This window comes from Suricata suricatta, chromosome 11, assembly GCF_006229205.1.
Source record: "Suricata suricatta isolate VVHF042 chromosome 11, meerkat_22Aug2017_6uvM2_HiC, whole genome shotgun sequence".
NCBI lineage: Eukaryota > Metazoa > Chordata > Mammalia > Carnivora > Herpestidae > Suricata > Suricata suricatta.
The window spans coordinates 36,442,431-36,469,607 of NC_043710.1; the positions used below are offsets into that span (position 1 = coordinate 36,442,431).

The 27,177-nt window shown below is 40.5% G+C and overlaps 1 protein-coding gene and 1 pseudogene across 1 annotated transcript in view; both read right to left on the bottom strand.

The window, feature by feature from the left end:
* ANO5 (anoctamin 5) overlaps positions 1-20,908 on the bottom strand; it is a 101,561-nt gene extending 80,653 nt beyond the window's left edge. The window contains exons 1-2 of the mRNA XM_029915295.1: positions 20,514-20,908; positions 1,292-1,338 (exon numbers count right to left, since the gene is read on the bottom strand). Coding sequence (XP_029771155.1) covers positions 1,292-1,338; positions 20,514-20,553 — 87 coding nt within the window. The 5' untranslated portion in view covers positions 20,554-20,908. The remainder of the gene's footprint in view (positions 1-1,291; positions 1,339-20,513) is intronic.
* Positions 20,909-24,647: 3,739 nt separating this feature from the next.
* On the bottom strand, positions 24,648-25,167 carry LOC115306329 (annotated as a pseudogene).
* Positions 25,168-27,177: the final 2,010 nt, after the last annotated feature.

Consider the following 27,177-nt stretch of genomic DNA (forward strand, 5'->3'; position numbering starts at 1 on the left):
TTTTCAAGCTTTAGTAGCAATAAAAATCACCTGGGGTGTTATTTTAAAAATCATGACTCTATGACCTTATTCTCCAACAATACAATTAATTATGTAAGTTTGGGCCCGAGAGTCTGCATTTTTAAGAAATTTTTAGGGGCGCCTGGGTGGCTCAGTCAGTTAAGCCTCCGGCTTCGGCTCAGGTCAGATCTCACGTTCATGGGTTCGAGCCCCCCGTCGGGCTCTGTGCTGACAGCTAGCTCAGAGCCTGGAGCCTGCTTCCGATTCTGTATCTCCCTCTCTCTCTGACCCTCCCCCTTTCATGCTCTGTCTCTCTCTGTATTAAAAATAAATAAAAAACATTAATTAAAAAAAAAGAAATTTTTAATGTAACTGTTATTCAGGCAGTCTATAAATCGCATTGTAAAAATCACTGATTTTCATTGTCCCCTTGGTTCTCATATTCTATTTCTCTTAGCATTTTGGTCACAGGTTTTAAAGGACTCCCAGAACTTCTGGGAATCTTAAGCAATGAGCTTACCTAACCAGCCTATCCAGCTAACTAGCACCAGCCAACCTATTCTGGTTGTTTTCCCATGGTAGGAATTTCAGTCATTCCTAAAAAACTAATTTTAAGGAACTTTTTTTCTGTCCAACTAGTCACCCGATTCAAGGAAATCTACCTCTGTGAGTAGTGTGGAGCCTACCAGAAAGATTATTTGATCCAAAATATCTTTAGAATGCTTATACTTTATATATAAGAAATCTAACATTTTAAGACCTTTTTACAAGTTTATATAAATAAAATAAGGGCTTTAGTTAAGAGAATTTTTTATTTTTATAAGTTGTATTTAATTTTATTATTATTTCATTTAATATATTTAATTTGAGTTGAGTCACTTGAACTAAGAAGCACTCATCACATACTAGTCACAGTGACAAAAAGACTGTCACATATTCTCCCTGCATTATCCTCTAGCAAAGTTTTCAGCCCAATTCTATTCTCTTGCACAGCGAGACTCAGCATATCTGAGTTTGTTCACAGGAGCTTCAAAACAAATCCATACTTCTATTTGCTCCCTTATTACACATATTATATATAGCAAGGCAGAATATTAAATCTGCATGAAACATGGGATTTGCTTTCTTTACCAAAAACGCAAATACATCAGAGGACAAAATAAAGTTAATGTATTATAAGTAAATAATTGAAGTACAAAGATATAAGTATTCATACAAAGTACATTTCTAACCTTGTCTCGATTTTTTTGTGCTGACTTATAGGAAGATAATACATATACATTTAACTTACCTCATTCATTCCGAAAATATATTCTGCTTCTTTATTGGATATTCTCTCTAAATTAAATGAGAAAGAAAAAAAAACCATGTTAGAATGGCCAACTGATCAGAATAGGTTAAAAGTCTGCATAAGGAGAAAATAGAAATTCTAAAATGAAACCACAAAGTTCAATGAAAAAATAAGGGAAGGAGACATCTAAGACCTTCCTAGAGCAAAGTTGTTCAAAACAGCCGCCAGTAGAAGTCAGCACCAAAAACTGATGTGTAGGATATACTGTGTAAAATGTAATCTCACCCGCTAAGAAATAAAATCAACCCTGACAAATGCAGTTACTAATCCATAGCCACAAAACTGCAGAGAGGAAGACCTCCAACACGGATGTCCATGGTTACGTCTGTTTTCACTGTGTGAGATTTAATATTCTGTCAGCATGTTTTCCTGGAACTGAACCAAACTGTCTGCCAGGAAAGCACCAACAGACACTTTCTAAATAGGCCAAATTACTTTCCTCACACATAGATATCCTCGTGATAGCTATCTGTTGAGTCACTTGGACTAAAATACATCTTCAAATAAGTTTCTGACACTACAAAGAGTTAAATGTAGAAGATTCTTATTCTCCAGTGACTCCAATGTGGAAAAACACTGAGCAATATTTCTCAAGTCAAAAACGTCCCATATAAAAACATTGCTTTGGGGAAAAATCACAGTGGGAGTGAAATAAAGGGCCATCCACAGTAATTGTAATTTTAGGAAATGTTAGAACATATTCTGAAATTACAGAAAATATAAACCTACCATCCGTATAGCTTTTTCTTCCTTCCTTTTTTTCTTTTCTTTTTTTTCTCTTCTTTGCCCATTTTTTTGTGGTAAAATACACATAACATAAACTTTACTATCCTAACCATTTTTAAGTATACAGTTCAAAGGTATTAAATATAGACATAATATTGAGCAAACATTACCACCATCTATCTCCAGAATTCCTATGTCTTATAAAACTGAAACACAATACTCATTAATAACTTCTCATTCACCTCTCCTCCAGCCTCAGGCAATCACCACTCTAACTTTCTGTCTCAATGATTTTGACTCCTCTATGTGCCTCATATAAGTGGAATCATACAGTATTTGTCACTGTGTGAGTGGCTTATTTCACATTGCATAATGTCTTCAAGGTTCATCAATATTGTACCATATGTCCTTCTTTTTAAGGCTGCATAATATTCTACTGTATATGTATACCATATTTTACTTACTCATTCATCTGTTAATGAACACCTGGATCATTTTCACATTTTAGCCATTGTGAATTATGCTGCTATCAATATGACTGTAAAAATATCTCTTAAAGATCCTCCTTTCAACTATTTGGGCTATTTACCTAAAAATGGAATTGCTAGACCATCTGGCAATTCTATTTTTAATTTTCTGAGGCACTGCCATATTGTTTTCCACAGCAGCTATACCATTATACGTTCTTACCAACAGTGCATAAGGATTCTAATTACTCCACACCCTCACCAACTCTTGTTATTTCTGGGTTTTTGACAGTAATCATTTTAATGGTTTTGAGGTAGTATCTCATTTTAGTTTTGATTTGCATGTCTCTAATGATTATGCTGTTGAAAATCTTTTCATGTCATTGGTCATTTTTTATATCTTCTGAGAGAAATATCTATTCAAGTCCCTTGCCCATTTTTTAATCAGATTTTTTTTTTTATGGTTGGGTTTTGGGAGTTCTCTATTTATTTTGGATCATATATATGATTTGGAAACATTTTCTCCAATTCTGTGGTTTGCCTTTTTATTCTGCTAATATTTTCTTTTGACACACTTTTTTTTTTAATATTCATGAGGTCATTTTGTCTATTTTTCTTTTTTTGCATGTGCATGGGGTGTCATATCCAAGAAACCACTGCCAAATCCAACATCATGAATTTGTTGCTCTGTGTTTTCTTCTAAGAAGTTGATAGTTTCAGGTCTTACAGTTATGTCTTTGATCCATTTTTAGTTCATCTTTGTATATAGTAGTAGGTAAGGTACTAATTTCATTTTTCTGGCATGTGGGTATCCAAATTTCCCAGTGCCATCTGTTGAAAATACTGTCCTTTCCCCCACTGAATGGTCTTGGTGCCCTTGTAAAGTAAACACTTGACCATGTACATGAGGGTTTACTTTTGGACTCTAGTCTATTCCATTGGTCTGTATGTCTGTCTTCATTCCAGTACTCCACTGTTTCAATTACTGCAGCTTTGTAACGAGTTTCAAAATCAGGAAGTATAACTCCTCCAACTTTCTTCTTCTGTTTTAAGATTGAATGTCTATTCAGCAATCCCTCTAGAGTTCATATGAATTTTAGGGTGGGTTTTTTTCTACTTCTGGCAAAAACATCATTGAAATTTTGATACAGATTGTGTGGGGAGCGGCAAAGATCTCAGCTGCTTGGCCATTTGCTAGCCGGATTTGTCACTCCCTGAGGGGAGCTGCAAAATAGGCAGGGGAGCACCACTCCCTGCCAGAGGAGAAGCCAGAAGAACAAAGATCAACCGCCTGCAGGCAGGGTAGCATCAGCCCCTCAGGCGCTGTGCTAGAACACTTTGGTCTGGTTCCCCTTTTACTCCAGTCTTAATCCCTTGACCCTGTTTCCTAGCAACTGACCTGGGTCAGCTGCCTTGTTTTCCCGCCTTGAAACCTTTATAAGAGACAGTTTTCTAAATAAAGCTCTCTCTCTCTCTTTCGCCTGATCGGAAACCGTGAGTTGTGTCTTTACTCTCTGCGTCTCCCGTCGCCGCTTTTTCTCTCCCTCCCTCAGGAAAAGAACCTACGAGAACTCACTGCCCCGCGGGCCGGAGCGGCCGGGGCGGGACATGACAGATTGCATCGCATCTATAAATCACTTTGGGTAGTATGGACATCTTAACAATATTAAGTTTTCCAATCTATGAACATGGGGTATGTTTCCATTTAAATGCTTTCTTTTAATTTTTTTTTCAGCAATGTTTTGTAGTTTTAGTTGTACAAGTTTTTCACATCCTTGGCTAATTCTTTTTTTCTTTTTTTTTTTTCCCTTGGCTAATTCTTAAATATCTTATTCTTTATTTTTAAGTTTTCAATCTTAACTCCAGTTAGTTAACATACAGTGTTGTATTAGTTTCAGGTGTACAATATAGTGATTCAACACTTCCATACATCACTCGGTGCTCATCACAATAAGTGAACTCCTGGAATAAAGACCTGAACGGGAGACCTGAAACCATAAAAATCCTAGAAGGGAACACAGCCATAGCAACCTTTTTCTAGATATGTCTCTTATTCTATAAATAGAACTGTTTTCTCAATTTCCTTTTCAGATTATTCACTGTTAGTGTGCAAAAATGCAACTGATTTTTGAGTATTGACTTTGTATTCTACTTTTATGAATTCATTTATAGGTTCTAACAGTGTTTTCACTTCTTAAGTTTTCCTACATAAAAGATCATATATCTGTGAACAAAGATATTTAATTCTTCTTTTGCAATTTGGATGCCTTTTATTTCTTTTTCTTGCCTAAGTGGCTTGGCTGCAACTCACAGTATTATTTTTTAATAAAAGGGATAAAAGTGGATATCCTTGGTAAATAATAGCCATAATTAATTTTTTTAATTTACATCCAAGTTAGTTAGCATATAGTGGAACAATGACTTCAGGAGTAGAATCCTTAATGCCCCTTACCCATTTAGCCCATTCCCCCTCCCACAACCCCTCCAGTAACTCTGTTCTCCATATTTAAGAGTCTATTATGCTTTTGTCCCCTTCCCTGTTTTTATATTAGTTTTGCTTCCCTTCCCTTGTGTTCATCTGTTTTGTATCTTAAAGTCCTCTTATGGGTGAAGTCATATATTTGTCTTTCTCTGACTGACTAATTTCACTTAGCAAAATACCATGTGTACTTGGCAATAAAAAAGAATGAAATCCTGCCATTTGAAATTATGTGGATGGAACTGAGGGTATTATGCTAAGTGAAATTAGTCAGTCAGAGAAAGACAAATATCATATGACTTCATACACACACACACACACACACACACACACACACACACCCCACATCTTCTTTACCCATTCATCCGTCGATGGACATTTGGGCTCTTTCCACACTTTAGCTATTGTTGATAGTGCTGCTGTAAACATTGAGGTGCACAGGTCCCTTCAAATAGCATATCTGTATCTCCTGGATAAATAACTAGTAGTGCAATTGCTGGGTTGTAGGGTAGTTCTATTTTTAACTTTTTGAGGAACTGCCATACTGTTTTTAAGAGTGGCTAAACAAGTTTGCATTCCCACCAGCAGTGCAAAAGAGACCTTTCTCTGCATCCTCACCAACATCTGTTGTTGCCTTAGTAATGTTAGCATGTCTGACAGGTGTGAGGTGGTATCTCATTGTGGTTTTGATTTATATTTCCCTGATGATGAGTGACATTTAGCATCACTTCATGGGTCTGTTGGCCATCTGAATGTCTTTTATTTTTAACTTCTTAATGTTTTTTTTATTTATTTTTGAGAGACAGAGAGAGACAGTGGGAGCAGGAGAAGGTCAGAGAGAGAAGGAGACACAGAATCCGAAGCAGGCTCCAGGCTCTGAGCTAGCTGTAAGCACAGAGCCTGACGCGGGGCTCGAACTCACAAACCGTGAGATCATGACCTGAGGCGAAGTCGGACGCTTAACCGACTGAGCCACCCAGGTGCCCCTGAGTGTCTTCTTTAGGTGCCCCTGAGTGTCTTCTTTGGAGAAGTATCTGTTCATGACTTTAGCCCATTTCTTCACTGGATGATTTGTTTTTTGGGTTGAGTTTGATAAGTTCTTTATAGATTTTGGATACTAACCCTTTATTTGATGTCACTTGCAAATATCTTCTCCCATTCCAACAGTTGTCTTTTAGTCTCCCTGTGCTGAAGCTTTTTATTTTGATGAGGTCTCAATAGATCACTTTTGCTTTTGTTTCGCTTGCCTCCAGAGAGATGCTGGGTAAGAAGTTGCTGCAGCCAAAGTCAAAGAGGTCTTGGCTTGCTTTCGCCTCAAGAATTTTGATGGCTTCCATCTCACTTTTAGGTCTTTCATCCATTTTACGTTTGGTTTTGTATGTGGTGTAAGAAAGTGGTCCAAGTTCATTTTTCTGCATGTTGCTGTGCAGTTTCCCCAGCACCACTTGCTAAAGAGACTCATTATTCCACTGAATATTCTTTCCTGCTATGTCAAAGATTAGTTGGCCCTACGTTTGTGGATCCATTTCTGAGTTCTCTCTTCTGTTGCAATGATCTGAGTGTCTGTTCTGTGCCAGTACCATACTGTCTTGCTGATTACAGCTTTATAATACAGCCTAAAGTCCAGGATTGTGATTCCTTCTGCTTTGGTTTTCTTTTTCAAGATTGCTTTGGCTATTTGGGGTCTTTTCTGGTTCCATACACATTTTAGGATTGTTTGTTCTAGCTCTGTGAAGAAGGTTGGCATTATTTTGATACAGATTGTGTTGAATATGTAGATTGCTTTGGATAGTATTGACATTTTAAGAATATTTGTTCTTTCTAACCAGGAGCATGAAATATTTTTCCACTTTTTTGTGTGTCTTCTTTAATTTCTTTCATAAGCTTTCCATAGTTTTCAGTGTATAGATTTTTCACATCTGGGGTTGGATTTATTCCTAGGGATTTTATGTGTGTGGTGCAATTGTAAATGGGATTGATTCCTTGATTTCTCTTTCTATTGTTTCATTGTTGGTGCATAGGAATGCAAATGATTTCTGTGCATTGATTTTATATTCTGTGACTTTGCTGATATCATGGATCAGTTCTAGCAGTTTTCTGGTGGAAGGTTTTGGGGTTTCCATAGAGAGTACCATGTCATCTGTGAAGAGTGATTTTGTCTGATCTCCTCCTGGCCTATCTGGATGCCTTTTATTTCTTTGTGTTGTCTGATTGCTGAGGCTAAGACTTCCAATAATATGTTGAGTAACAGTGGCTAAAGTGAACATCCCTGTCTTGTTTCTGACCTTAGGGGGAAAGCTCTCAAATCTTCCCCACAGAGAATGATATGAGCATTGGGTCTTTCATACATGGCTATTATGATCTCGAGGTATGGTCCTTCTGTCCCTACTTTCTTAAGGGTTTTTATAAAGAAAGGATGCTGCATTTTGTCAAATGCTTTTTCTGCATCTATTGAGAGAATAGATGTCGTTCTTGTCCTTTCTTTTATTGATGTGATGAATCACACTGATTTTATAACAGATATTGAACCAGCCCTGCATCCCAGGTATAAATTCCATGTGGCCATGGTGAATGATTTTTTTTTAATGTATTGTTGGATCCAGTTGGCTAATATCTTACTGAGGTTTTTAAATCCATGTTCATCAGGGAAATTGGTATAGTTCTCCTTTATAGTGGGGTCTTTGTCTGGTTTTGGAATCAAGGTAATGCTGGCTTCATAGAAAGAGTTTGGAAGTTTTCCTTCCATTTCTATTTTTTGGAACAGCTTCAAGAGAATATGTGTTAACTCTTCCTTAAATGTTTGATAGAATTCCCCTGGAAAGTCACCTGGCCCTAGACTCTTGTTTTTGGGGCGATTTGCTTACCTATTCAATTTCTTTACTGGATATGGGTCTGTCAAATTTTCTATTTCTTCCTGTTTCAATTTTAGTAGTTTATGTGTTTCTAGGAATTTGTCCATTTCTTCCAGATTGCCCATTTTATTGGCATATAATTACTCATCACATTCTCTTATTATTGTTTGTATTTCTGCTGTGTTGGCTGTGATCTCTCCTCTTTCATTCTTGGTTTTATTTATTTCAGTCCTTTTCTTTTTCTTTTTGATCAAACTGGCTACTGGATTATAAATTTTGTAATTGTTTCAAAGAACCAGCTTCTGGTTTCATTGATCTGTTCTACTGTGTTTTTGGTTTTGATTACACTGATTCCTGCTCTAATCTTTATTATTTCCTGTCTTCTATGGGTTTGGGGTTTGCTGTTCTTTTCCCAGCTCCTTTGAGGTATAAGGTTAGGTTGTGTATCTCAGACCTTTCTTCCTTCTTTAGGAAGGCCTGGATGGCTATATACTTCCTTCTTATGACTGTCTTTGCTGCGTCCCAGGGGTTTGGGGCTGTGGTGTTATCATTTTCATTGGCTTCCATGTACTTTTTAATTTCCTCTTTAACTTCTTGGTTAGCCCATTCATTCTTTAGTAGGATATTCTTAAGTCTCCAAGTATTTGTTACACTTCCAAATTTTTTCTTGTGGTTGATTTCAAGTGTCATAGAATTGTAATTTGAAAATATGCATGGTATGATCTCGGGTCTTTTCATATTTGTAGAGGGCTGATTTGTGTCCCACTATATGGTCTATTCAGGAGAATGTTCCATGTGCACTGGAGAAGAATGTGTATTCTGTTGCTTTAAGATGAAATGTTCTGAATATATTTGTTAAGTCCAGTGATTTTCTGTTTAGATGATCTGTCCATTGCTGTGAGGTCTTGAAGTCCTCTATTATTATAGTACTATTATTAATGAGTTTGTTTGTGATTAATTGATTTATATACTTGGGTGCCTCCACATTTGGAGCATAAATGTTTATAATTGTTAGGTCCTCTTGGTGGATAGACCCCTTAATTATGATATAATGCCCTTCTTCATCTCTCATTACAGTCTTTATTTTAAGGTTTAGATTGTCTGATATAAATATGGCTACTCTGGCTTTCTTTTGTCGACCATTAGCATTATATATGGTTCTCATCCCCTTACTTTCAATCTGAAGGTGTCTTTAGGTCTAAAGTGGGTCTCTTGTAAACAGCATTTAGGTGGATCTTGTTTTCTTATTCATTTTGTTACCCTATGTCTTTTGATTGGACAATTGAGTCCACTGATGGTTAGAGTAAGTATTGAAAGATATGAATTTATTGCCAATATGTTTCTTGTACTGTTGGAGTCTGGTGGTGTTCTCTGGTCTTCTTTTCTCTGGTCTTTGTTGCTTTTGGTCTTCCCTCTCCCCCCTCCCCCAATCCATTCTACCCTCAGAGAGTACCTCTTAAAATTTATTGCAGGGCTGGTTTAGTGGTCACAAACTCTTTTAATTTTTTTTGTCTGGAAAACTTTTAATCTCTCCTTCTATTTTGAATGACAGCCTTGCTGGATAAAGAATTCTTAGGTGCCTGGATGGCTCAGTCAGTTAAGCATCTGACTTCAGCTCAGGTCATGATCTTGCAGTTTAAGAGTTCAAGCCCCATGTCAGGCTCTGTGCCGACCTGCTTCAGATTCTGTGTGTGTGTGTTTCTCTCTCTCTCGGCCCTTCCCCCACTCATGCTTTGTCGCTCTGTCTCTCTGCCTGTCTCTCAAAAATAAATAAGCATTAAAAAATTTTTTTTCAAAGATTTCTTGGCTGCATATTTTTTCTGATTCAGCATGTTGAATATATCCTGCCACTCCTTTGTCTTGTTAAGCTTCTGTGGATGGGTCTGCTACAATCCTGATCTGTCTTCCCTTTAGGTTAAGGACTTTTTTCCCCTTGCTGCTTTCAGGATTCTTTCCTTGCCTGAGGATTTTGTGAATTTGACTATGAAATGCCTTGTTGATGGCCACTTTTTGTTGACTCTCGTGGGAGTCCTCTGGGTTTCCTGGAGTTTGATGTCTGTATCTTTCCCCAGGTTAGAAAAGTTTTTTGCTCACATGATCCTTCTACCCCTTTTTCTCTCTCTTCAACTTATGGGACCCCTATGATTCTGATATTCCTTTTTAATGAGTTACTGATTTCTCTAATTCTTAAATTATACTCTTTTACCTTTGTCTTCCTATTTTTTCTGCTTCATTACTCTCCATAAGTTTGCCCTCTATATTGCAGATTCACTGCACTGCCACATCAAGCCTGGCCACCATGGCATCCATTAGAGATTGCAGCTCAGTTATAGCATTTTTTTTAATTTCATCCGGACTAGCTTTTACTTCTTTTATCTCCACAGAAAGGGCTTCTAATCTATTTTCAACCACAGCTAGTATTCTTATTATCATGATTCCAAATTCTGGCTCAGACATCTTGCTTGTATCTGTATTAAGTCCCTGGCTATCTTTTCTTCCTTCTCTTTCTTTTGGTGTGAATTCTTTAATTTCATAGTTTTTAAAGAAGAAAACAAGTTAATAAGGCAAAAAATTAAAATTAAAAAATTAAAAATACACAGACACACACACACACAAATCAAATAAATGATGGTAGACCCTAGGTGTGTTTGGTCTGGTTATTGAAAGGAGCTCGATTGATTAGAGAAAAAGGGAACAAAAAAACAGACAAAATGAGAAAAAGGAAAACATTTGAAAATTTGAGAAAATGAATACAATGAAATAGAATAAATTGAAATGACAGAAGTAAAATAAAAATTAAAAAATTTACAAAAAGGTAAAAAAAATTAGTAGAAAAAATAATGAAAATATTTTTTTAAAAATTGAAAATAAAAATAATTATTCCCTTTTTGTATTCAAGTAAAAGAATCAAAAAAGAAAAAGAAAAAAATAAAATTGAATAAATGGACCAGTGAACAGCCTGAAATATGATTGATATTACATAATTTTCCCCTAGAAGTCAAACTATGAAGCCTTTTATAGTCTATAAACTAAGCAGGCAAAGAGATGTGTAGTGTTCCTGAAGAGCGGGGTTGGCTCAGTTGGGCGGGGCTTAGTGTAATGGCTCCATTCTCCACAGGGTGGCGCTGCTTAGCTTACTGAGGTGGATTGTTGTGCTTGTAGGTGGTGCGCGCATGCGCAGGAGGAGTGAAAATGGCGTCACCCAGGTACCCAGTCTCTAGTATCAGAACTCTGTGCTTTTGCTCGCAGGATCAGAAATCATGCACCCATCCTTTGTCTCCGGCTTCAGTCTACTCCGGCTTTTACACTGTCCGTGACCAAGCCTTCAGGTTGCCAGGCAGCACCTCCCTCCTGAGTTTTACCTAGCAGCTGCGGCTGTGTTTCCCAACTCCTCACTTCTGAGGAACTGCAGCTTTGACTCGCTCAGATCCTCTGGTGGAGGGTCTCACCGAGCAATGGCGCGGTGCCAACTGCCCCCAGGAACATTTGTGGGACTGTGCTGCTGCCGATGCCCAGAGACTGTGGACAGGTGCCAGCCCACCCCAGAAAAAGTTCACGCCATCATGTAGCAGCAGCAGCGTTTCAGGGATTATGGAGAATCACAACACACAGGTGGCACCCAGCTTCACCCTTAACGACCTTGTTCCAGCACCAGCGAATGTGGGTGTCCGCTGGGGTCTCCTGGGAACCTGCACCAGCTCTACCGGCTGGCCTCCCAGCAAGGGAACTGCTTCTCCCCGGTGACCAGGACCTCCGACCAGAGCACTGCCAGGTACTGACCTGTGGAGTTTCAGGCTCTGAGCTCTCCCTGGTGATAGAGTCTTAATGGACTTTCAACCCTCTCCTTTCTCCTATCTCCCTTTTTAGTTCAGTCCCTGTGGCTCTTTCCACTTTTCACCTTCTCTCCAGCTGCTTTTGCGGCGGGGAGGGTGCTTTTCCCGTCCTTCTCCCCCCGCCCCCCAGTGTCCTCCCTCCGAAAGCAGAAACCGCTCCCTGCCTCCGCGGCTTCTCTCCGCGCGCACTTGCTGAGCCCCATGGTTCAGGTTGTGCAGATGGTTGTGTTAATCCTCAAATCAGTTTTCTAGGTGTGCAGGATGGTTTAGCATTGCCCTGGCTGTATTCCATGGGCGTCAGAGGGAAATAAACGGCCACGCTGTTCTGCCGTCTTGGCTCCTCCCCCCAGCCATAACTCATATTAATAAAAGTTACTTGAGGTTCTTAATAATTGTTTAAAGTATACAGAGGTCCTGAGATTAAAAAAAAAAGTTTCAGCAGTGCTATCTTACATATAAACAATAGAAATACATGAATTATGGGAATGCAGAAGAATGAATGTTCATAAAAGTTTTGCTGGGAATAACTAAGAAACCAAATCATCTCAAATATCCAGAAACAATAAAATGGACACATACAATGTGGTATAATTCTACCATATATTATATTTAGCAACAAAGTTCAATGAATGTCAATTACATTCAAAAATATGGATAAATCTCCAAAGAATATTATTTACAAAAAAGGCAGAAATTTAATATTTCACTTATATAAAGTCAATTATGCAAAACCAAAATATGTTACTTAGGAATGAATAGTTAAAGGTAGTTATTGTTTGGGCACAATTCTCCTTTGGTGTCCCACGTTTGTGTACCCCCTTGCAGGTGAGTCACTGGGTGTCCTTGTTCTGTATTATCTTTTCAAGGATCTTGGTTGAGTGAACACCCCTGGAAGATTCAGAGTCTCCTTCTTTAGCAAAAGGCAGGTTTGCTCGGAGTCTGGGAATACTGGAGTAATGTTTCCCTCCAGAGCAAATGGAGGCGTGACTGCTGACCAACACAAGACGCACGTTCCTTAATTTCCGATTGCTCTCATGTGCCGCAACCCACCACATACACAGGTATGATCTGGCCCTCTTTGCATTGATGTGTGACAACTTGGGCTCAGGAAATGGGCACAGATACCGCCTCTCTGGCTACGGTTAAGGCTGTGAGTAATACCCTGTCCTTTGTCTCTGATCTATGTGTCTTCTGTCTTCTACCAGTACCCATGAAGCTGTAAACGGATATGTGGTTGGCCTCCAAGACAGTAAACTCTCAGGCCTTTTGCAGGTCTTGATACTGATGATTAACATAACAATGATAATAATGTGATAATGGTTGACATTTGTTGATTCTCTATTGTTAAGAAGTTTACAGTACTATAATGGAAACAGACCAAAGCTTGAGGTAAATGCTATAAACAGAGCTGGGGGTGGGGTAGTTTAGATATGACGAAATCAGAAAATCTCTCAGGCAAGTAATTCATATACTGAGATCTGAAAGTTGAGGGCATTCAAACCATGTGAGAAAACATCATAAGGCAGGAACAGTTTTGAGGTGTTCAAAGAAATGAAGGCTAAGCTGGAGATGAGTAGGTAATGACAGAGCGGTATGACTTGATGGTGGAAAGGGATGGAGTGGGGGACAGTTTGTGGGAGACTTTGTATACCTGATTTTTTTTCCTAAGTAAAACAGCAAGCCACAAAAAAGCTTCTAAATCATATTTACATTTACATGTTGTGAAAAGCACTGGTCCCTCAGTGAAGAATGGGTTAAAAGGAAGCATTGGGAGGCAGGGAGGGGGCACCGAGTGGCTCAGTAGGTTAAGTGGCCAACTCTTGATTTCAGCAAGAAAGGATCTCACAGTCCGTGGGTTCAAGCCCAGAGTCAGGCTCTGAGCTCACTGCACACAGCCTGCTTCAGATCCTCTGTCTCCCTCTTTCTGGCCCTTTCCTACTTGCACTCTCTCTCTCTCAAAAATAAACAAACATTTAAAAAATTTAGGAAAAAAAAAAAAAGGAAGTGGGAATGGAGCAGAGAGACGTTAGGAGGCTGCGGCAGTGAACCGGGGGGAAGGCATGTCAACGGACCGCCGAGATCTGTGTAAACATATGAAACAAACTGCTTTCAGATTTCAGATGTGCAAGCTGAGGGGCAAAGAAGACTGAGCACCCTTCTAGGCTTGAGCAATCTGAGAAGATTCTGTTTAATAAAATGAGTAAGATTACTAATGGTGGGCTAATGCAGAGAGGCTGCCCCTGGCTGTCCTCAAATATCCTTTCTCCTTCCTCTTTACTAACAAAACCCTAAATATTAGGTGAGGCAATGTGCTCCAGCAAAAAAAAAAAAAAAAAAAAAAAAAAACCATGAAAACAACAGCACATTTCCCAGCCTTCCTTGCAACTTGACAATAAGCCATAAATTGAAAGCTCTCAAGTGTCATATAAATGGTACTGATGTGTATGTACGTCATCAGGTTTGCACAAGCATTTAAAATGAGACAATTCATGTAAGTGCTTCATGCAGGTCAATGTTAGTTATTTTTGATGATACTATTATTGTTAGGATATATTCTATTGTTAATTTTCAAAACTGAAATTCTTTGAGGGGCACCTGGGGGGCTCAGTCGGTTAAGCGTCAGATTCTTGGTTTCAGCTCAGATTATGATCTCATGATTCATGAGTTTGAGCCTGCTTGGGATTCTCTCTTTCTTTCTCTCTGCCTTTCTCATGCTCATTCTCTCTCTCTCTCTAATAAATAAATAAACTTTAGAATTTTTTTTTAAACTTAAATTCTTTGAGATAAATTTGAGAGTGTCTGAATAAAGATGAAAGAATTTCTTTTGTATGCCGATCTTTTTGTTGCTGGATCCGCGATTACAAATTGGAATAGTGGGGTGCCAGGATGGCTCAGTTGGTTAAGTGTCTGACCTTAGTTCAAGTCATGATCTCACAGTTCATGAGTTCAAGGCCTACATCAGGCTCTGTGCTGACAGCTCAGAGCCTGGAACCTGTGTCTCCCTCTCTCTGCCCCTCCCCTGTGTGCACTGTCTCTCTCTCTCTCTCTCAAAGATAAATAAACATTAAAAAAATGTTTTTAATTGTTAAATAAGAGTTAATACTTATCTTAAGCAAAGCAGGAAAGCTAACAAACTATGGCAATAGCTCTATTACTCTACTTTTCTGAGTGCAGGCTTTCTCATCTAAAAGACTATAAATAGAAGTAAAAATTATCGAGAAGCGATTTATTTGAAAAATATAAAACATGGTCCAGTACCATTATCAAAGTGTTTTACCCATGAATACTATCTACCTGTATGGCTCAAAACTGCATAATGTTGCAACCATCTCTCATTGGAATATTGAATGTGAAGAAAACCAATCTTGCAAAGTCTTATAATGATTCTAAGGACCACACACCTTCTCTCTCAATGCATGATACTTGAATGCTGACTTAGGGGAGGCTTTTATTTTCCTGAGAACAAAAACAGTCATTATGCTGAAGAAGTATACACCTCAAACTAGGATTATAGAGTATTTTGTAATTCTGGTTTTGGAAAAACTATAAGCACTAACCCTTCCTTCCCCTAATTATTTTTCCTGCATTTAGCATAAAGCAACTCATCGAAAGAATATTTGCAAATTGCTATCAGAGTTTGATGCAGTGTGTTTATTTGAGAATGTGGAAAAGGGACAGAATAGTCCCTCCAGATTATCTCCTATCCTGACTGGTTCTTCCTACCCCTCTTCCCTTGCAACTTCCTTACTCTAGAACTAACAACTGTTTTCTTCCTTGGCTGACTATCGCTTCCTTTTCACACTGCATCACTTCTGACACCCTCCTTTCAGCGCTGGCCCGAAACCTCATCTGCCTCCTGCGTTAGCGTCCTATCATACCGTCCTGAATGGAGCCCTCTCTGGGTCCCCAGGCCACGTATATCAGCCTTCAGGAGAAGGCAAGCACTGTCCCTCCCCACCCCCACCAAGGAGTGCCAGGGTGGGACAAACTTTGTAAATTGTATCCTTTTCTGAAAAGCAGAAAGATTTAGAAAAAATTAGATGCATTTCCTCACACACTATGCTCCCCCCCATACATAGTGCTCACTAGTTCTATCTCTCTGACACACACATGCACAAGCAGATGCTTGCACATGCCAGAGATGTAGACAAACTGTCACACTCAGTCACAGAGTACGAGGCTGTCATCGCTACACATAATCACCCAAACCTCTGTCAAAACAGAAGCATATCTGGGGAGGCAAGATTTGAAGCCAACGACTCTAAATGAGCTTTTTGTCATTCCTCCAGCATTCTCTAAACCCCATGGAAATGATTAGACTCTTCCTGTGGACTAGAAACCAAAGATAGGAAGGGTTTAATACTGATTGCTATGAAGATCATAAAATATGAGCTAAAAGTAAAGCCAATCCAAGCATTGAGCTTTGAGTTTTCAACTGAAAGCAGATTGCTAAGAATATATACTCCAACAAACCCTGAGCCCAAAAATAGCCCTTGTATTTACCAAATGAGCTTCTCAGTTTACACCCCTTCCAGCAGCATAAAATAAAATACATGCACTCAAATATTCACATTCCCAATGGAAGGTTGGTTTGGTTAAATGCAATGTTTAATGCAGTTGTAAAGATTCAAGAAACTTTACATTCAACTGTAAAAGAACCTTCTCAAATGCTAGACCCTTAGACTGTCACTTCCCATGCTGAATGGGTCATAAATCAGGTAAGGAATAAATACTTCAATACTTTACAATGTCAACCAGTCAATAGTTCAGCTTCAGCACTGATATTTTACTAGCAGTGTTTGTTTACATGACTATATGTTCTGTATACACTTTGCCTTTACAATTTCTTTTTAAAAATTATTAGATAGTGGAAAAAGAGCTAACTGGAGAACACTGCTTATGTGTTCAATTGTGAAGAAAATAAACTGAGAAAACCTAACAAATCCTAGAAGCACCATGTTAACTATTATGTCTTAAAGGTAAAATGTTGGCATTCTCTCTCTGGGAAAAAAAAAATTCATCACATATAACTCAATTGTTTAACTTTCTCCTATTTATTCTTCAAAGGTAATTTAGGAAATACAGTAATAAGCAAGACCTAGGCATACCTGTATCAGTAAATTTACTCCATGAAATCCATCTATATATTTAAAAAATATTTTTTAATGTTTTATTTATTTTTGAGAAAAAGAGAGACAGCGTGAGCAGGGGAGGGTCAGAAAGAGAGGGAGACACAGAATCCGAAGACGGGCTCCAGGCTGTGAGCTAGCTGTCGGCACAGAGCCCAGCGTGGGGCTCGAACCTACTAAGCGCGAGATCATGACCTGAGCTGAAGTCGGATGCTTAACCAACTGAACCACCCAGGCGCCCCTAAATCCATTTATATTTTAAAACACAAAATTGACAGTAGCTCCTAAAAATGGATGCTGTGGAACCCAGTCATTTTCAGCCTCCTTCAACCAACCCTTTGGTTTTTATAACTGTGTCATTTAACTCCATGAAGAAACATATATTTAGGTTATTTAGAATGGCTTCCAAAAACCCCTTGGATTGTTGACATTAAAAAATATGCTCCTCCAATAGATATGAATAGACACTTTTCCAAAGAAGACATCCAGATGGGCAACAGACATATGAAACAATGCTCAACATTCATCATCAGGGAAACACAAATGAAAACCACACTGAGATACCACCTCATGCTGGTCAGAGTGACTAAAATGAACAAATCAGGAGACTACAGATGCTGGCAAGGGTATGGAGAGACGGGCACCCTCCTACACTGTTGGTGGGAATGTAAACTGCTGCAGCTGCTCTGGAAAACAGTGTGGAGGTTCTTCAAAAAATTAAAAATGAAGCTACCCTATAACGCAACAATAGCCCTGCTAGGGATTTACCTGAGGGATACAGGAGTGCTGATGCATAGGGGCACATGTACCCTAATGTTCATAGCAGCACTTTCAACAATAGCCAAATCATGGAAAGGCCTAAATGTCCATCAACTGACGAATGGATAAAGAAGGTGTGGTTTATATATACAATGGAATACTACATGGCAAAGAGAAAGAATGAAATCATGCCATTTGCAGCAACATGGATGGAACTGGAGGGTATTATGCTGAGTGAAATAAGTCAGTCAGAACAGATATCATATCACTCATATGTGGATCTTGAGAAACCTAACAAGACCATGGGGAAAGGGAAAGGGAAAAAATAGTTACAGAGAGGGAGAAAGGCAAACCACAACAGACTCTTAAATACAGAGATCTGAGGATGGACAGGGTTGGGGGTGGGGGAAGGGAGAATGGGTGATGGGCATTGAGGAGGGCACTTGTTGGGATGAACACTGGGTATTGTATGTAAGCCAATTTGACAATAAATTATATTTTTAAAAATACACCTTCGTTTTAATGCACTTTTCATACAACTCCAGTAATAACACAGGTCTCAGTAATGGGCAGTAAAATCAACACAGCAAAACAACAGACATTCTGAAAAACATTTAGAAAACTAAGCATCATCTGAGTGGCCTTAGGCCTTGTTCTCACCAATGCCTCCCCTGCTTGGACACTGGATCTATGAACAAACTGGAAACAGGAACTTGGGCTGGATGTAGTCATCACCCTCCACCATCGGATACATGGTATTTCATATCAATCACCTTTCTGCTACTCCGCCCAAAGAAGTTGGTTATAAAGAATTACTGAATGTTTCAAGTGGAAAAAACTCAGATACTGAAATTACAACTGAAAAGTAATTCTCAGCAATGGAGGAAACTATTAAGTATAGAAAGGGGCTTTTAATTTAATTTTAAATGACACCTAAAAGTCTTTGCACTTTGTACACGGAACCAATCATTTTCGCTAACTTATTGCACCACTTAGCAGAACCATTAGGCAAAGTTTAAAGTTTTCAATAGTCTTATTTCCTCTTACCTTCAATTGTTTTTTGATTTAAGGAAAGGGGAATTGCTTTAAGTGACACCATCAAGAACAGACAACTCACAGAATGGGAGAAAATATTTGCAAATTATATGCACAGAATATGTAAACAACTCTTACAGTACAATAATGAGACAAATAATTTAACTTTTAAACTGAGCAAAGGACTTAAATGTGTATTTCACAAAAGAAGATATATGAATGGCCAATAAGCAGTGGGAAAGATATTTGATTGGGAAATCACTGGGAAAATGCAAATCAAAACCACAAAGATACCACTTCACAACCACTAGATGGCTATAAATAAAAAAGATAGACAATAACAAATGTTAGGGAGGATGTGGAGACATTTCAACCTTTACATATTGTTGGTTGCGATATAAATGCCAAACACTTGGAAAAAAGTTTGGCAATTTCTCAAAATGTTTAATATAAAGCTGCCATATGATCAAGTAAATCCACTCCTAGGGATATACCCAAGAAAAATGAAAACATGTGTTCATACAAAAATCTTTACATGAATGTTCAGAGCAGCATTATTCGTGGTAGTGAAAAAATGACAACAACCCATATGTCCACCAACTGATGACTGAATAAAATGTAGTTTATCTTTAACAAGGGAGTATTAGGTGGCAGTAAAAAGGAAGGATGCAAATTAGAACATAGATGAACTTCAAAAAACATTACTGTAAGAGAAGGAAGACAGTTACCAAAGACCACATATTGTGGGAGTCAGTTTACAGAAAGTGTCCAGAACAGGTGCATCTGCAGAGTAAATAAATTAGTAACTAACTGCCTAGAGGTGAAGGTAGGCAAGGCGGGGGGGGGGGGGGGGGGGGGGGGGGGGGGGTGACTGCTAAGGTTTTTATTTTATGGTGATGAGAATGTTCTAAAATTACTTCATTGTAATGATTGCAAAACTCTGTAAATACACTAAAAAGCACTGAATTACACACTTTAAATGGGTGACTTATGGTATCCAAAGTACATCTCAGTAAAGCTGTTAAGAAGAGAGGAGGATGCAGTAATGCATTGTATTTCTTGGTGCCTCATAAGACTACTTAGATGTTTTATCAACTAAAAACAGTTTCCATGTTTAAATCTAATACCAAACAAGACAAGAGTGTCACAGAGGGAACTGAATATCATTGAGAGTCCTGGAGACAGTCCCAGAAAAACACGTGCATTCTTAGGAATATGTGTGTACCAAAACAGATCCACAGAATATGGGTCTATGCAACGGCCTTAGCAAACAATGAACAGACATTTCTCAACGGAACTCTACATTTTCAATAAAAGCTGGTCAAACAGCAGCGTTCCCAGGTGCACAAGAATCCCGAGCTGATCGATCTTAGAATCTGGCGCTCGCAAAATTAACAGGGATCTCAAAGCTTGGTCAGTAATCAGAAAATGAAGAGGGGCAAAAGGACTCCAGGGCCAGCTCCCCACACATGGCACCGCCGTCACGCACCCCGAGCTGCGGCTCTCGGTGGGAGTCATGGCCAGAGCGCCTCGGCTCATGCGGCCAGCGCGTTCGCCTCGCCTCCTTGCACTAGTCAACCGCTCGGCGGCGCAAACAGGAGCAAGGAGGGCGGCCTCAGAACCGCAGGGGTCACGGGATACAGGTCCCCGGCCCGCGCGAGTACCGGAAGAAACTGCAGTACTCCGACACCCAGCCACCCGCCGGCGCAGGGACTGTTCATCTTGCAGCCCCTATCAGGCACGGCGCTCGCCACCACGAGAACATCCCCGGGATCCAGGCCGCGGGGCCGCCAACGTCCCCCGGGGTCCCCGTGCCCGAGGTGGCGGCGCCCGCGCACCCAGGCCCGCCCTCCCCCGCGCCACGGAGTCCGCCGGCTCCTACCTTCCTCCTGCACCATTTCCAGGACGTCTGGGTCGCCCATCTTCGCCAGCTCGTTAATGACACTGACCGAGGTGTGGCAGAGCGAGGACCACTGCGACTGGCGGCAGGGTTTGGGGAAAAGGCGGAATCGGATCGTGGGCCGCCGTCTCTGCTGCTCCGACACGCAGAAGAAACAGGGTTTGCGTGTCTCCCCCTTGAGGACCGCGTTCTCCTTGGTCTCCACCTGCTTTGGGTCCTTCAGCAAATTGGGCTTCTTCTCCAGCCGATACTTATTCTCGACCTTCTTGGTGCCCTTGGCCCTGAGCTTCACCTCCCTCTGCCGGTAGCGCTCCTGGGAGCCCTCCCAGTACGTTTCCCGGAGTGTGAGGGGCTCCGGGGCGCCCAAGTTCCCCGCCTCGTCCCCAGCCTCGCTTTGACGCTCACTCTCCCGAGCCAGCCCCTTCTTGGGGCTCGGGTCCTTCTCTCCCCGCCCCTCTGCGCCGCTCCCGCCCTCCAAACCCGCCCCCACCCCTCCGTTGGGGGACGCCCTTTCTCCGCCCCCTGGCCCGGCGGGCTCCCAGCCCGCCAGCCCCTCTCTCCTCCCGCCGCCCGAGTCCCTCGGATCTGGCTCCGCCGCCGCCTTGTGGCCCGCCGCCTCCCGGCCGCTCAGCCCCATCAACAGGTCTCGCTGGTCCCATTCCACCCGGTTGTCCCAGGCCAGAGACAGCTGGCCTTCCCCAGCCGTCTCCTCCCCTCTCCCCAAACCCTCCTCCTCTAATCTCCGCCGGGCGGCCTGATCCTCTTCCATCTGCCTAGCCTTCCGCCTTCCGCGGGTGGCACTGGGAGGGAACCCTCTTCCAGTTGGAGAGTTATTTTTTGTCGGGGGAGAAAAAGCCCCCCTTCCTTAAGGGGACCCCCCCCACCCCGGCGCGTTGTTCCGGCAGCCTCTCCCTCCAGCCTCTGCCACCTGCTGCGGGGGTCTCAACTTTTCTCCTGGCGGGGCCTCTCTCCTGGGCGCTAACCGGATCTCTCTCTAACACAGTTGGAGACAAGTCATACATTTTTGGCCCGAGTTCGAATCCAAGCAATGCCTCCTAAAAGTTGTATGGCATTGGGCGAGTTTCTGTAAGCTTCAGTTGCCTCGACTTGAAAATCAGAACACAGCACCCACCTCCCAGGGGTGTAGTGCGTATACAGGGGCGGCATAATGTGCTAAAATCTAGCTGCTCTCAGAGAACTCACCCATATTGCGTTAGCCCTGCCTCTAAGTGTCCCTTAGTGCCTTAAGCAAAGTGAACGGTCCTACTCTTCACAGGCTCCTCTGAATTGGTTCTATGTTGTGAAGACCCTTTCAACCGCCAGCTCCCCGACATTGGGAGTTGAGGTGAATTACGGACTAAGGTGGGGGGAACAGATAAGGGAGGGTGAACTGAGGGTGAAGTAGTAGTCTGAGCTGAAGCCCTCGACAGTGCTGAACAGGGAGTGACTGAGTTTGGGGCAGCGATTCAGTGATTTAAGAATAAGGAGGAGATGACCAGGGAAGAATTGACCTTTCTTCATTTTTATGCTATTCTTTCTCTCCCCGCTTTCTACTGACATTTTGGAACTGAGAATTACCTTTTACAGATGAAGACACAGGCCTAAAAAATGTTTTCGTGAAGGTCATGGTTAACTGTGGAACTAAAAATCGCCTTCTTTTTTTCCCTTTTCTTGTCTTTTCCTTCCTTCCTTCTTCCCTCTTTCCTTCTCTGTACCTTGATATCTGTTCCCTATTTAAACTTCTAGGAATGTATCAGTTCTGGTCAAGTGATATGAGACTGTAGGTAATTCCTTACTTGATATGCTTTGGAATTGTGTTTGAAATGTGAATGTACATAAGTCAAGCAATAGTCTTAAATGTGGTCAGGATAAATCACTAGTTATGATACAAGTATTTGGTTTTTCCTCTTGAATATTAATCATTATTTTATTCTAATAAGTTTACAATATGATTTGTTTCATGTTCTTCCTTATACCTGAACTCTGCTAGGTACTGTGGATGTGTGATTGAACAGATAACTATGATCTGTGTTTTACATAGGTTAAATAAAAATAAATGCAATAAAATTTTTTTCTATAATTTTATAAAATCATGTTTTATATTTCTTGATTCTGTCCCATATTGGAAGTGACATATATGAGCAGACATTTAATATTGATTATTTTGCACCAAAGTAAATGGAATTTTTATGGTGTTTTTGCTTATATATTATCAACTTTCTGTAAAATTTGTTACCAAAAAATTGAAGGCTTCTTTTGTTCCTTTGATAAAGGTCTGTATCTTACCCACAACTCTCTGAGCTCTTAAGAAATTTTCTCTGTATTCTTATCACTGAAATATTTTATTTTGCGTATCCATTTACAATTTAAGGATCTGTTTATTTCCCCCATTGCTACATCCTGCACCTTTCGACAGAATCATCAACCATACCTTTACAGAATTATGTTCTGAATAATGAATACATGTTCTCTTAATGTACTTGAATACACAGTTAAGTATTGGATTGGGATTTTTAAAAACTGTCTTTTTTTAGCCCTCCAAATGAGTTCTCCCTTTGTTTCAAGATTATTTGGCCCTTGCTTCAATGTTAGTACAATCATCTGGTGGTGGCTTTTATTTAAATTGCCCTTTGTTAATGAGCATTAAGGAGTGCACTTGTCATAATGATTAAAATAAAAACTTTAAAAAATGCCTTTTGTTTCCTAGAAAAGGGTGGTATGCTAAAATATTTAAATAATCATAGAAACACAGCTATAGTCTATGGCCATTCCACCCTGAAAGCACGGATCTGCTCTCTTTGATCTTGGAAGCTAAGCAGGGTCAGCCTTGGTTAGTACTTTGATGGGAAACACAGCTATAAAGACATAAATGGTGATTCTTTGAAAATCAAACTATTAACAGGCAGATTGAAACCATTGTTTGCCAACTGATAAGTAAAAGTATGAATTTACTATTGGAAAGACACTTAGGGGCACCTAGGTGGCTCAGTTGGGTGAGCTTCCAACTCTGGATTTTGGCTCAGGTCATGATCCCAGGATAGAGCCTCAAATTGGGTTCAGGGCTCAGCCTGGAGCCTGCTTGGGATCTTCTCTCTTTCTCCCTCTGCACCTCTCCTCAGCTCATGCACCCTCTCTCTCTCATTCTCTAAAATAATTTAAAAAGGGAAGACACTTAAGGAGTGTCAGTATATGATGTGTGAAAGCCTGGAAAGTATGGAAGTTAAATGTATACACTTGAGCAGTACCTGCATATAAACAATGTTTTGTTCTAGCAACCTGACTGAGTAAATGGATTTAACTCCAAAGAGGACAAGTTCATGAGCTAGGCTCTGGAGACCAGAAGGGCCTTGAGAAGTCATCTGATGAATCCTCCACCCTCCACCCCCCTGGTGTTCAAAGAAAGGACGTGGCCCCTCCAGTCTATATTCTGGATCAGTCTGCTTTCTTGATTTCTCTACATACCAAGGCTTTGTCTCCTAGAATCACTTTCCTCCTTTTGGGAATAGGGATTTATTAATTTTTAACCGCTAAAAATTTCATTCACTCCATTTTCAGTTGACCTGGAATAGTGTGGGAGTTAGGGGCACTGACCCCTGCACAGTCAAAAATCTGCATATAATGTTTGACTCCCCCCAATTTTTTTTTTACAGTTTAATGTATCTTAATAGCAAACTTACAGGAACAGCACAGAAGACAGACAACATTAAAAACATGTACTTGCATGTAGGACAACTCAGAAAAGTATAGTGGATGGATGGAATCTACCATATGATAAAAATGCTACAAACACCATTTAGTTGCCGTCAGTAAGAAATTTACTTGTTTTAAAAAAATCCAAATGCTGGCATTGTCCAGAAAAATTTAACAGGTTTATTTATAATTGTTATAAAGTTGAACTGTTGAAACGTATTCACTGAAACATTTTGACTTGCGTTAATGCTTTATGTCCCCACGTTTATATTAAAAAGTCACACACAAATGAAAATGGAAAAACTGCCAATACCTGATTTCTGTCTCCTAGTTTTTCATTTGCAGTCATATACTTAGGTACCTTTTGACCCCATGGAAAAAAAATATCTAACGTTCAGAACTACCAATAACAGGAAGAAGAGGAAATTTTTTTTTTTAAAGAATGAAATGTTTTCCATCCGAGTGGCTTCTTAGGCACGCTCTCCACGTATGCGGCGTGCTAGCTGGATGTCTTTTGGCATAATTGTGACATGTTTGGCATGGATGGCACACAGGTTGGTGTCTTCAAAGAGGCCAACCAGGTAGGCCTCGCTGGCCTCCTGCAAAGCACCGATGGCGCACTCTGGAAGCGCAGGTCTGTTTTGAAGTCCTGAGCAATTTCTCGCACCAGACGCTGGAAAGGGAGTTTGCGGATCAGAAGTTCAGCGGACTTCTGATAGCGTCTAATTTCGCGGAGTGCCACGGTACCAGGCCGGTAGCGGTGAGGCTTCTTCACCCCTCCGGTAGAGGGCGCCCTCTTATGAGCGGCTTTTGTAGCCAGTTGCTTCCTCGTGCTTTACCCCTGGTGGATTTGCAGTCTGCTTGGTACGAGCCATGGTACTAAGACCTCCTTACTTACCCCCCTTCTCCTTCGGCTGGAGCTTGGCGAGCGAGAGGCGGCGCTGGCGTTAGCCTGACTCCCCCAAACTTAACTACTGATAGCCAACTGTTGACCAGAAGCCTGGAGATGATGTGCATATCATATTTTGTATGGTATATGGAGTACATACTGTATTCTTACACTAAAGTAAGCTAGAGAAAAGTTTGTTAATATCATAAGGAAAAGGAAATACATTTATAGTACTATACTGTATTTATAAAAATTACCATGCAAAAGTAGATCAAACCCATGGGGTTCAAGAATCAACTATTTTTAACATCACTACAATCCTCATAAAACAGCATGCTCAAAGGTGTGGAACTTTGAATCAGGAGTCAAAAGACCTACGTTCTATCCTTGTCTTTGCCCTATGATAATCTGGACAGCACAATGGCCTTGAACAGACGACTTTGCTTTGACCCAGAGGTACCCCATCTGTGAATATGAAGGCTCTTATCTGTTCTGCCCATCTCTCAAAGTTGTTGTGAAAGTCAAACAAATCATAAGCATGAAAGGAGTTTGGAAACAATAAAAAAAGTAACAAACAAGACAGTTTTATTGACTGGTAGAATCAGCACAGATAAAACAGTAAATCAGGGCTTCATCTCACCATCTGATCACATCTCTTGGCTTCTCTTGGAAGACAGATGCTGGATCATTGGCAAACAGTGGCAGCAAATAACAAGAAGAAGAAAGCCAAGAGCCATGTGCTTCAGTGCCACTATCTTCCTATATCAACAAGCATCCTTTAGACTTTTAAAAAATATTTATTTTGGGGGGAGTGCAAGTGGGAGAGAGAGAAGGGGACAGAGGATCGATCAGCAGGCTGTGCACTGACAGGCTAACAGCAGTGAGCCTCATGCAGGGCTCAAGAACCGTGAGGTCATGACCTGAGCTGAAGTTGGACGCTCAAGAAACAGAGTGAGTCACCCAGGTACCCCAACAAGTGTCCCTTAGTATAAAGTAATCACGTTTTCTTGTTTAAATAGCAGATGTTTCGTATTGTCATTTTTTTTTGGCATACACATAAATAGGGAATAAAAAATAAAATGAACCCATATGGTCTACACTGGCTGTATCAAATAAGAATCTGTACCTTGGGGGGTGCCTAGCTGGCTCAGTCGGTAAAGTGTCCAACTTCGGTTCAGGTCATGATCTCATGGTTCGTGCATGGGTTTGAGCCTCAAGTTGGGCTCTGTGCTGATGGCTTGCTCAGACCCTGGCACCTGCTTCAGATTCTGTGTCTCCTTCTCTCTCTGCCCCTCTCCCGCTCACGCTCTGTCTCACTCTATCTCTCTAAAATAAATAAATGTAAAAAATATTTTCTTAATAAGAGAAAAAAGGAATCTGTATCTTGGGCCTTGAGGAGATATACCTATATTACTATATTTCTTGTCCATCTTTCACAGATAAAGTTTTCCATCAGTGAGTCTATGTTCACTGACTCTACATTCTCTACCATCAAACCTCTTTCAGAACCCTGTTTTACCACCGAAAGGTCATCACCCATACCACCCTTAGAGGTTATTCTTTACTGTTGTGTATCACTCATAATATCAAGTCCCTCTTTCCAAATCCTTACATTGGTTCTCAGGACCTATGCCATTCTGAGTCTCCACAGTTTTCACTGTCCCATTCCAAAGTGCACATTAAATCAGACTGTTCTGAATCAGCCAGACCCTTCCCACATTTGAATGTTCCCTCAGCCACCCAGTGGCTGCAGACCCTGAGCTAGTGGGTTTACCTTGCTAAACCTTAATTCCTTCATCTATATCATGAAAACAGTTGTTTCTGCCAAATGGTGTGGTTAAGAAGTCCTAGACACACAGGAGGCATAAATGAGTGTGAGTTTTCATCTTCCTTTTGTACACTCAATGATTTCCTTGGTTCTTTCATCTTCTCTCAGCAAAATGTCCCTTTTATTCTCATTTACCATTTTTTCTCCACTGACTATCCTTCCTAAGGCTCTCTCTTAAATATCCAGCTCCACACTTACTTCTCACTGAAAAATTCTAAATTTCTCATAAAATGTATGTC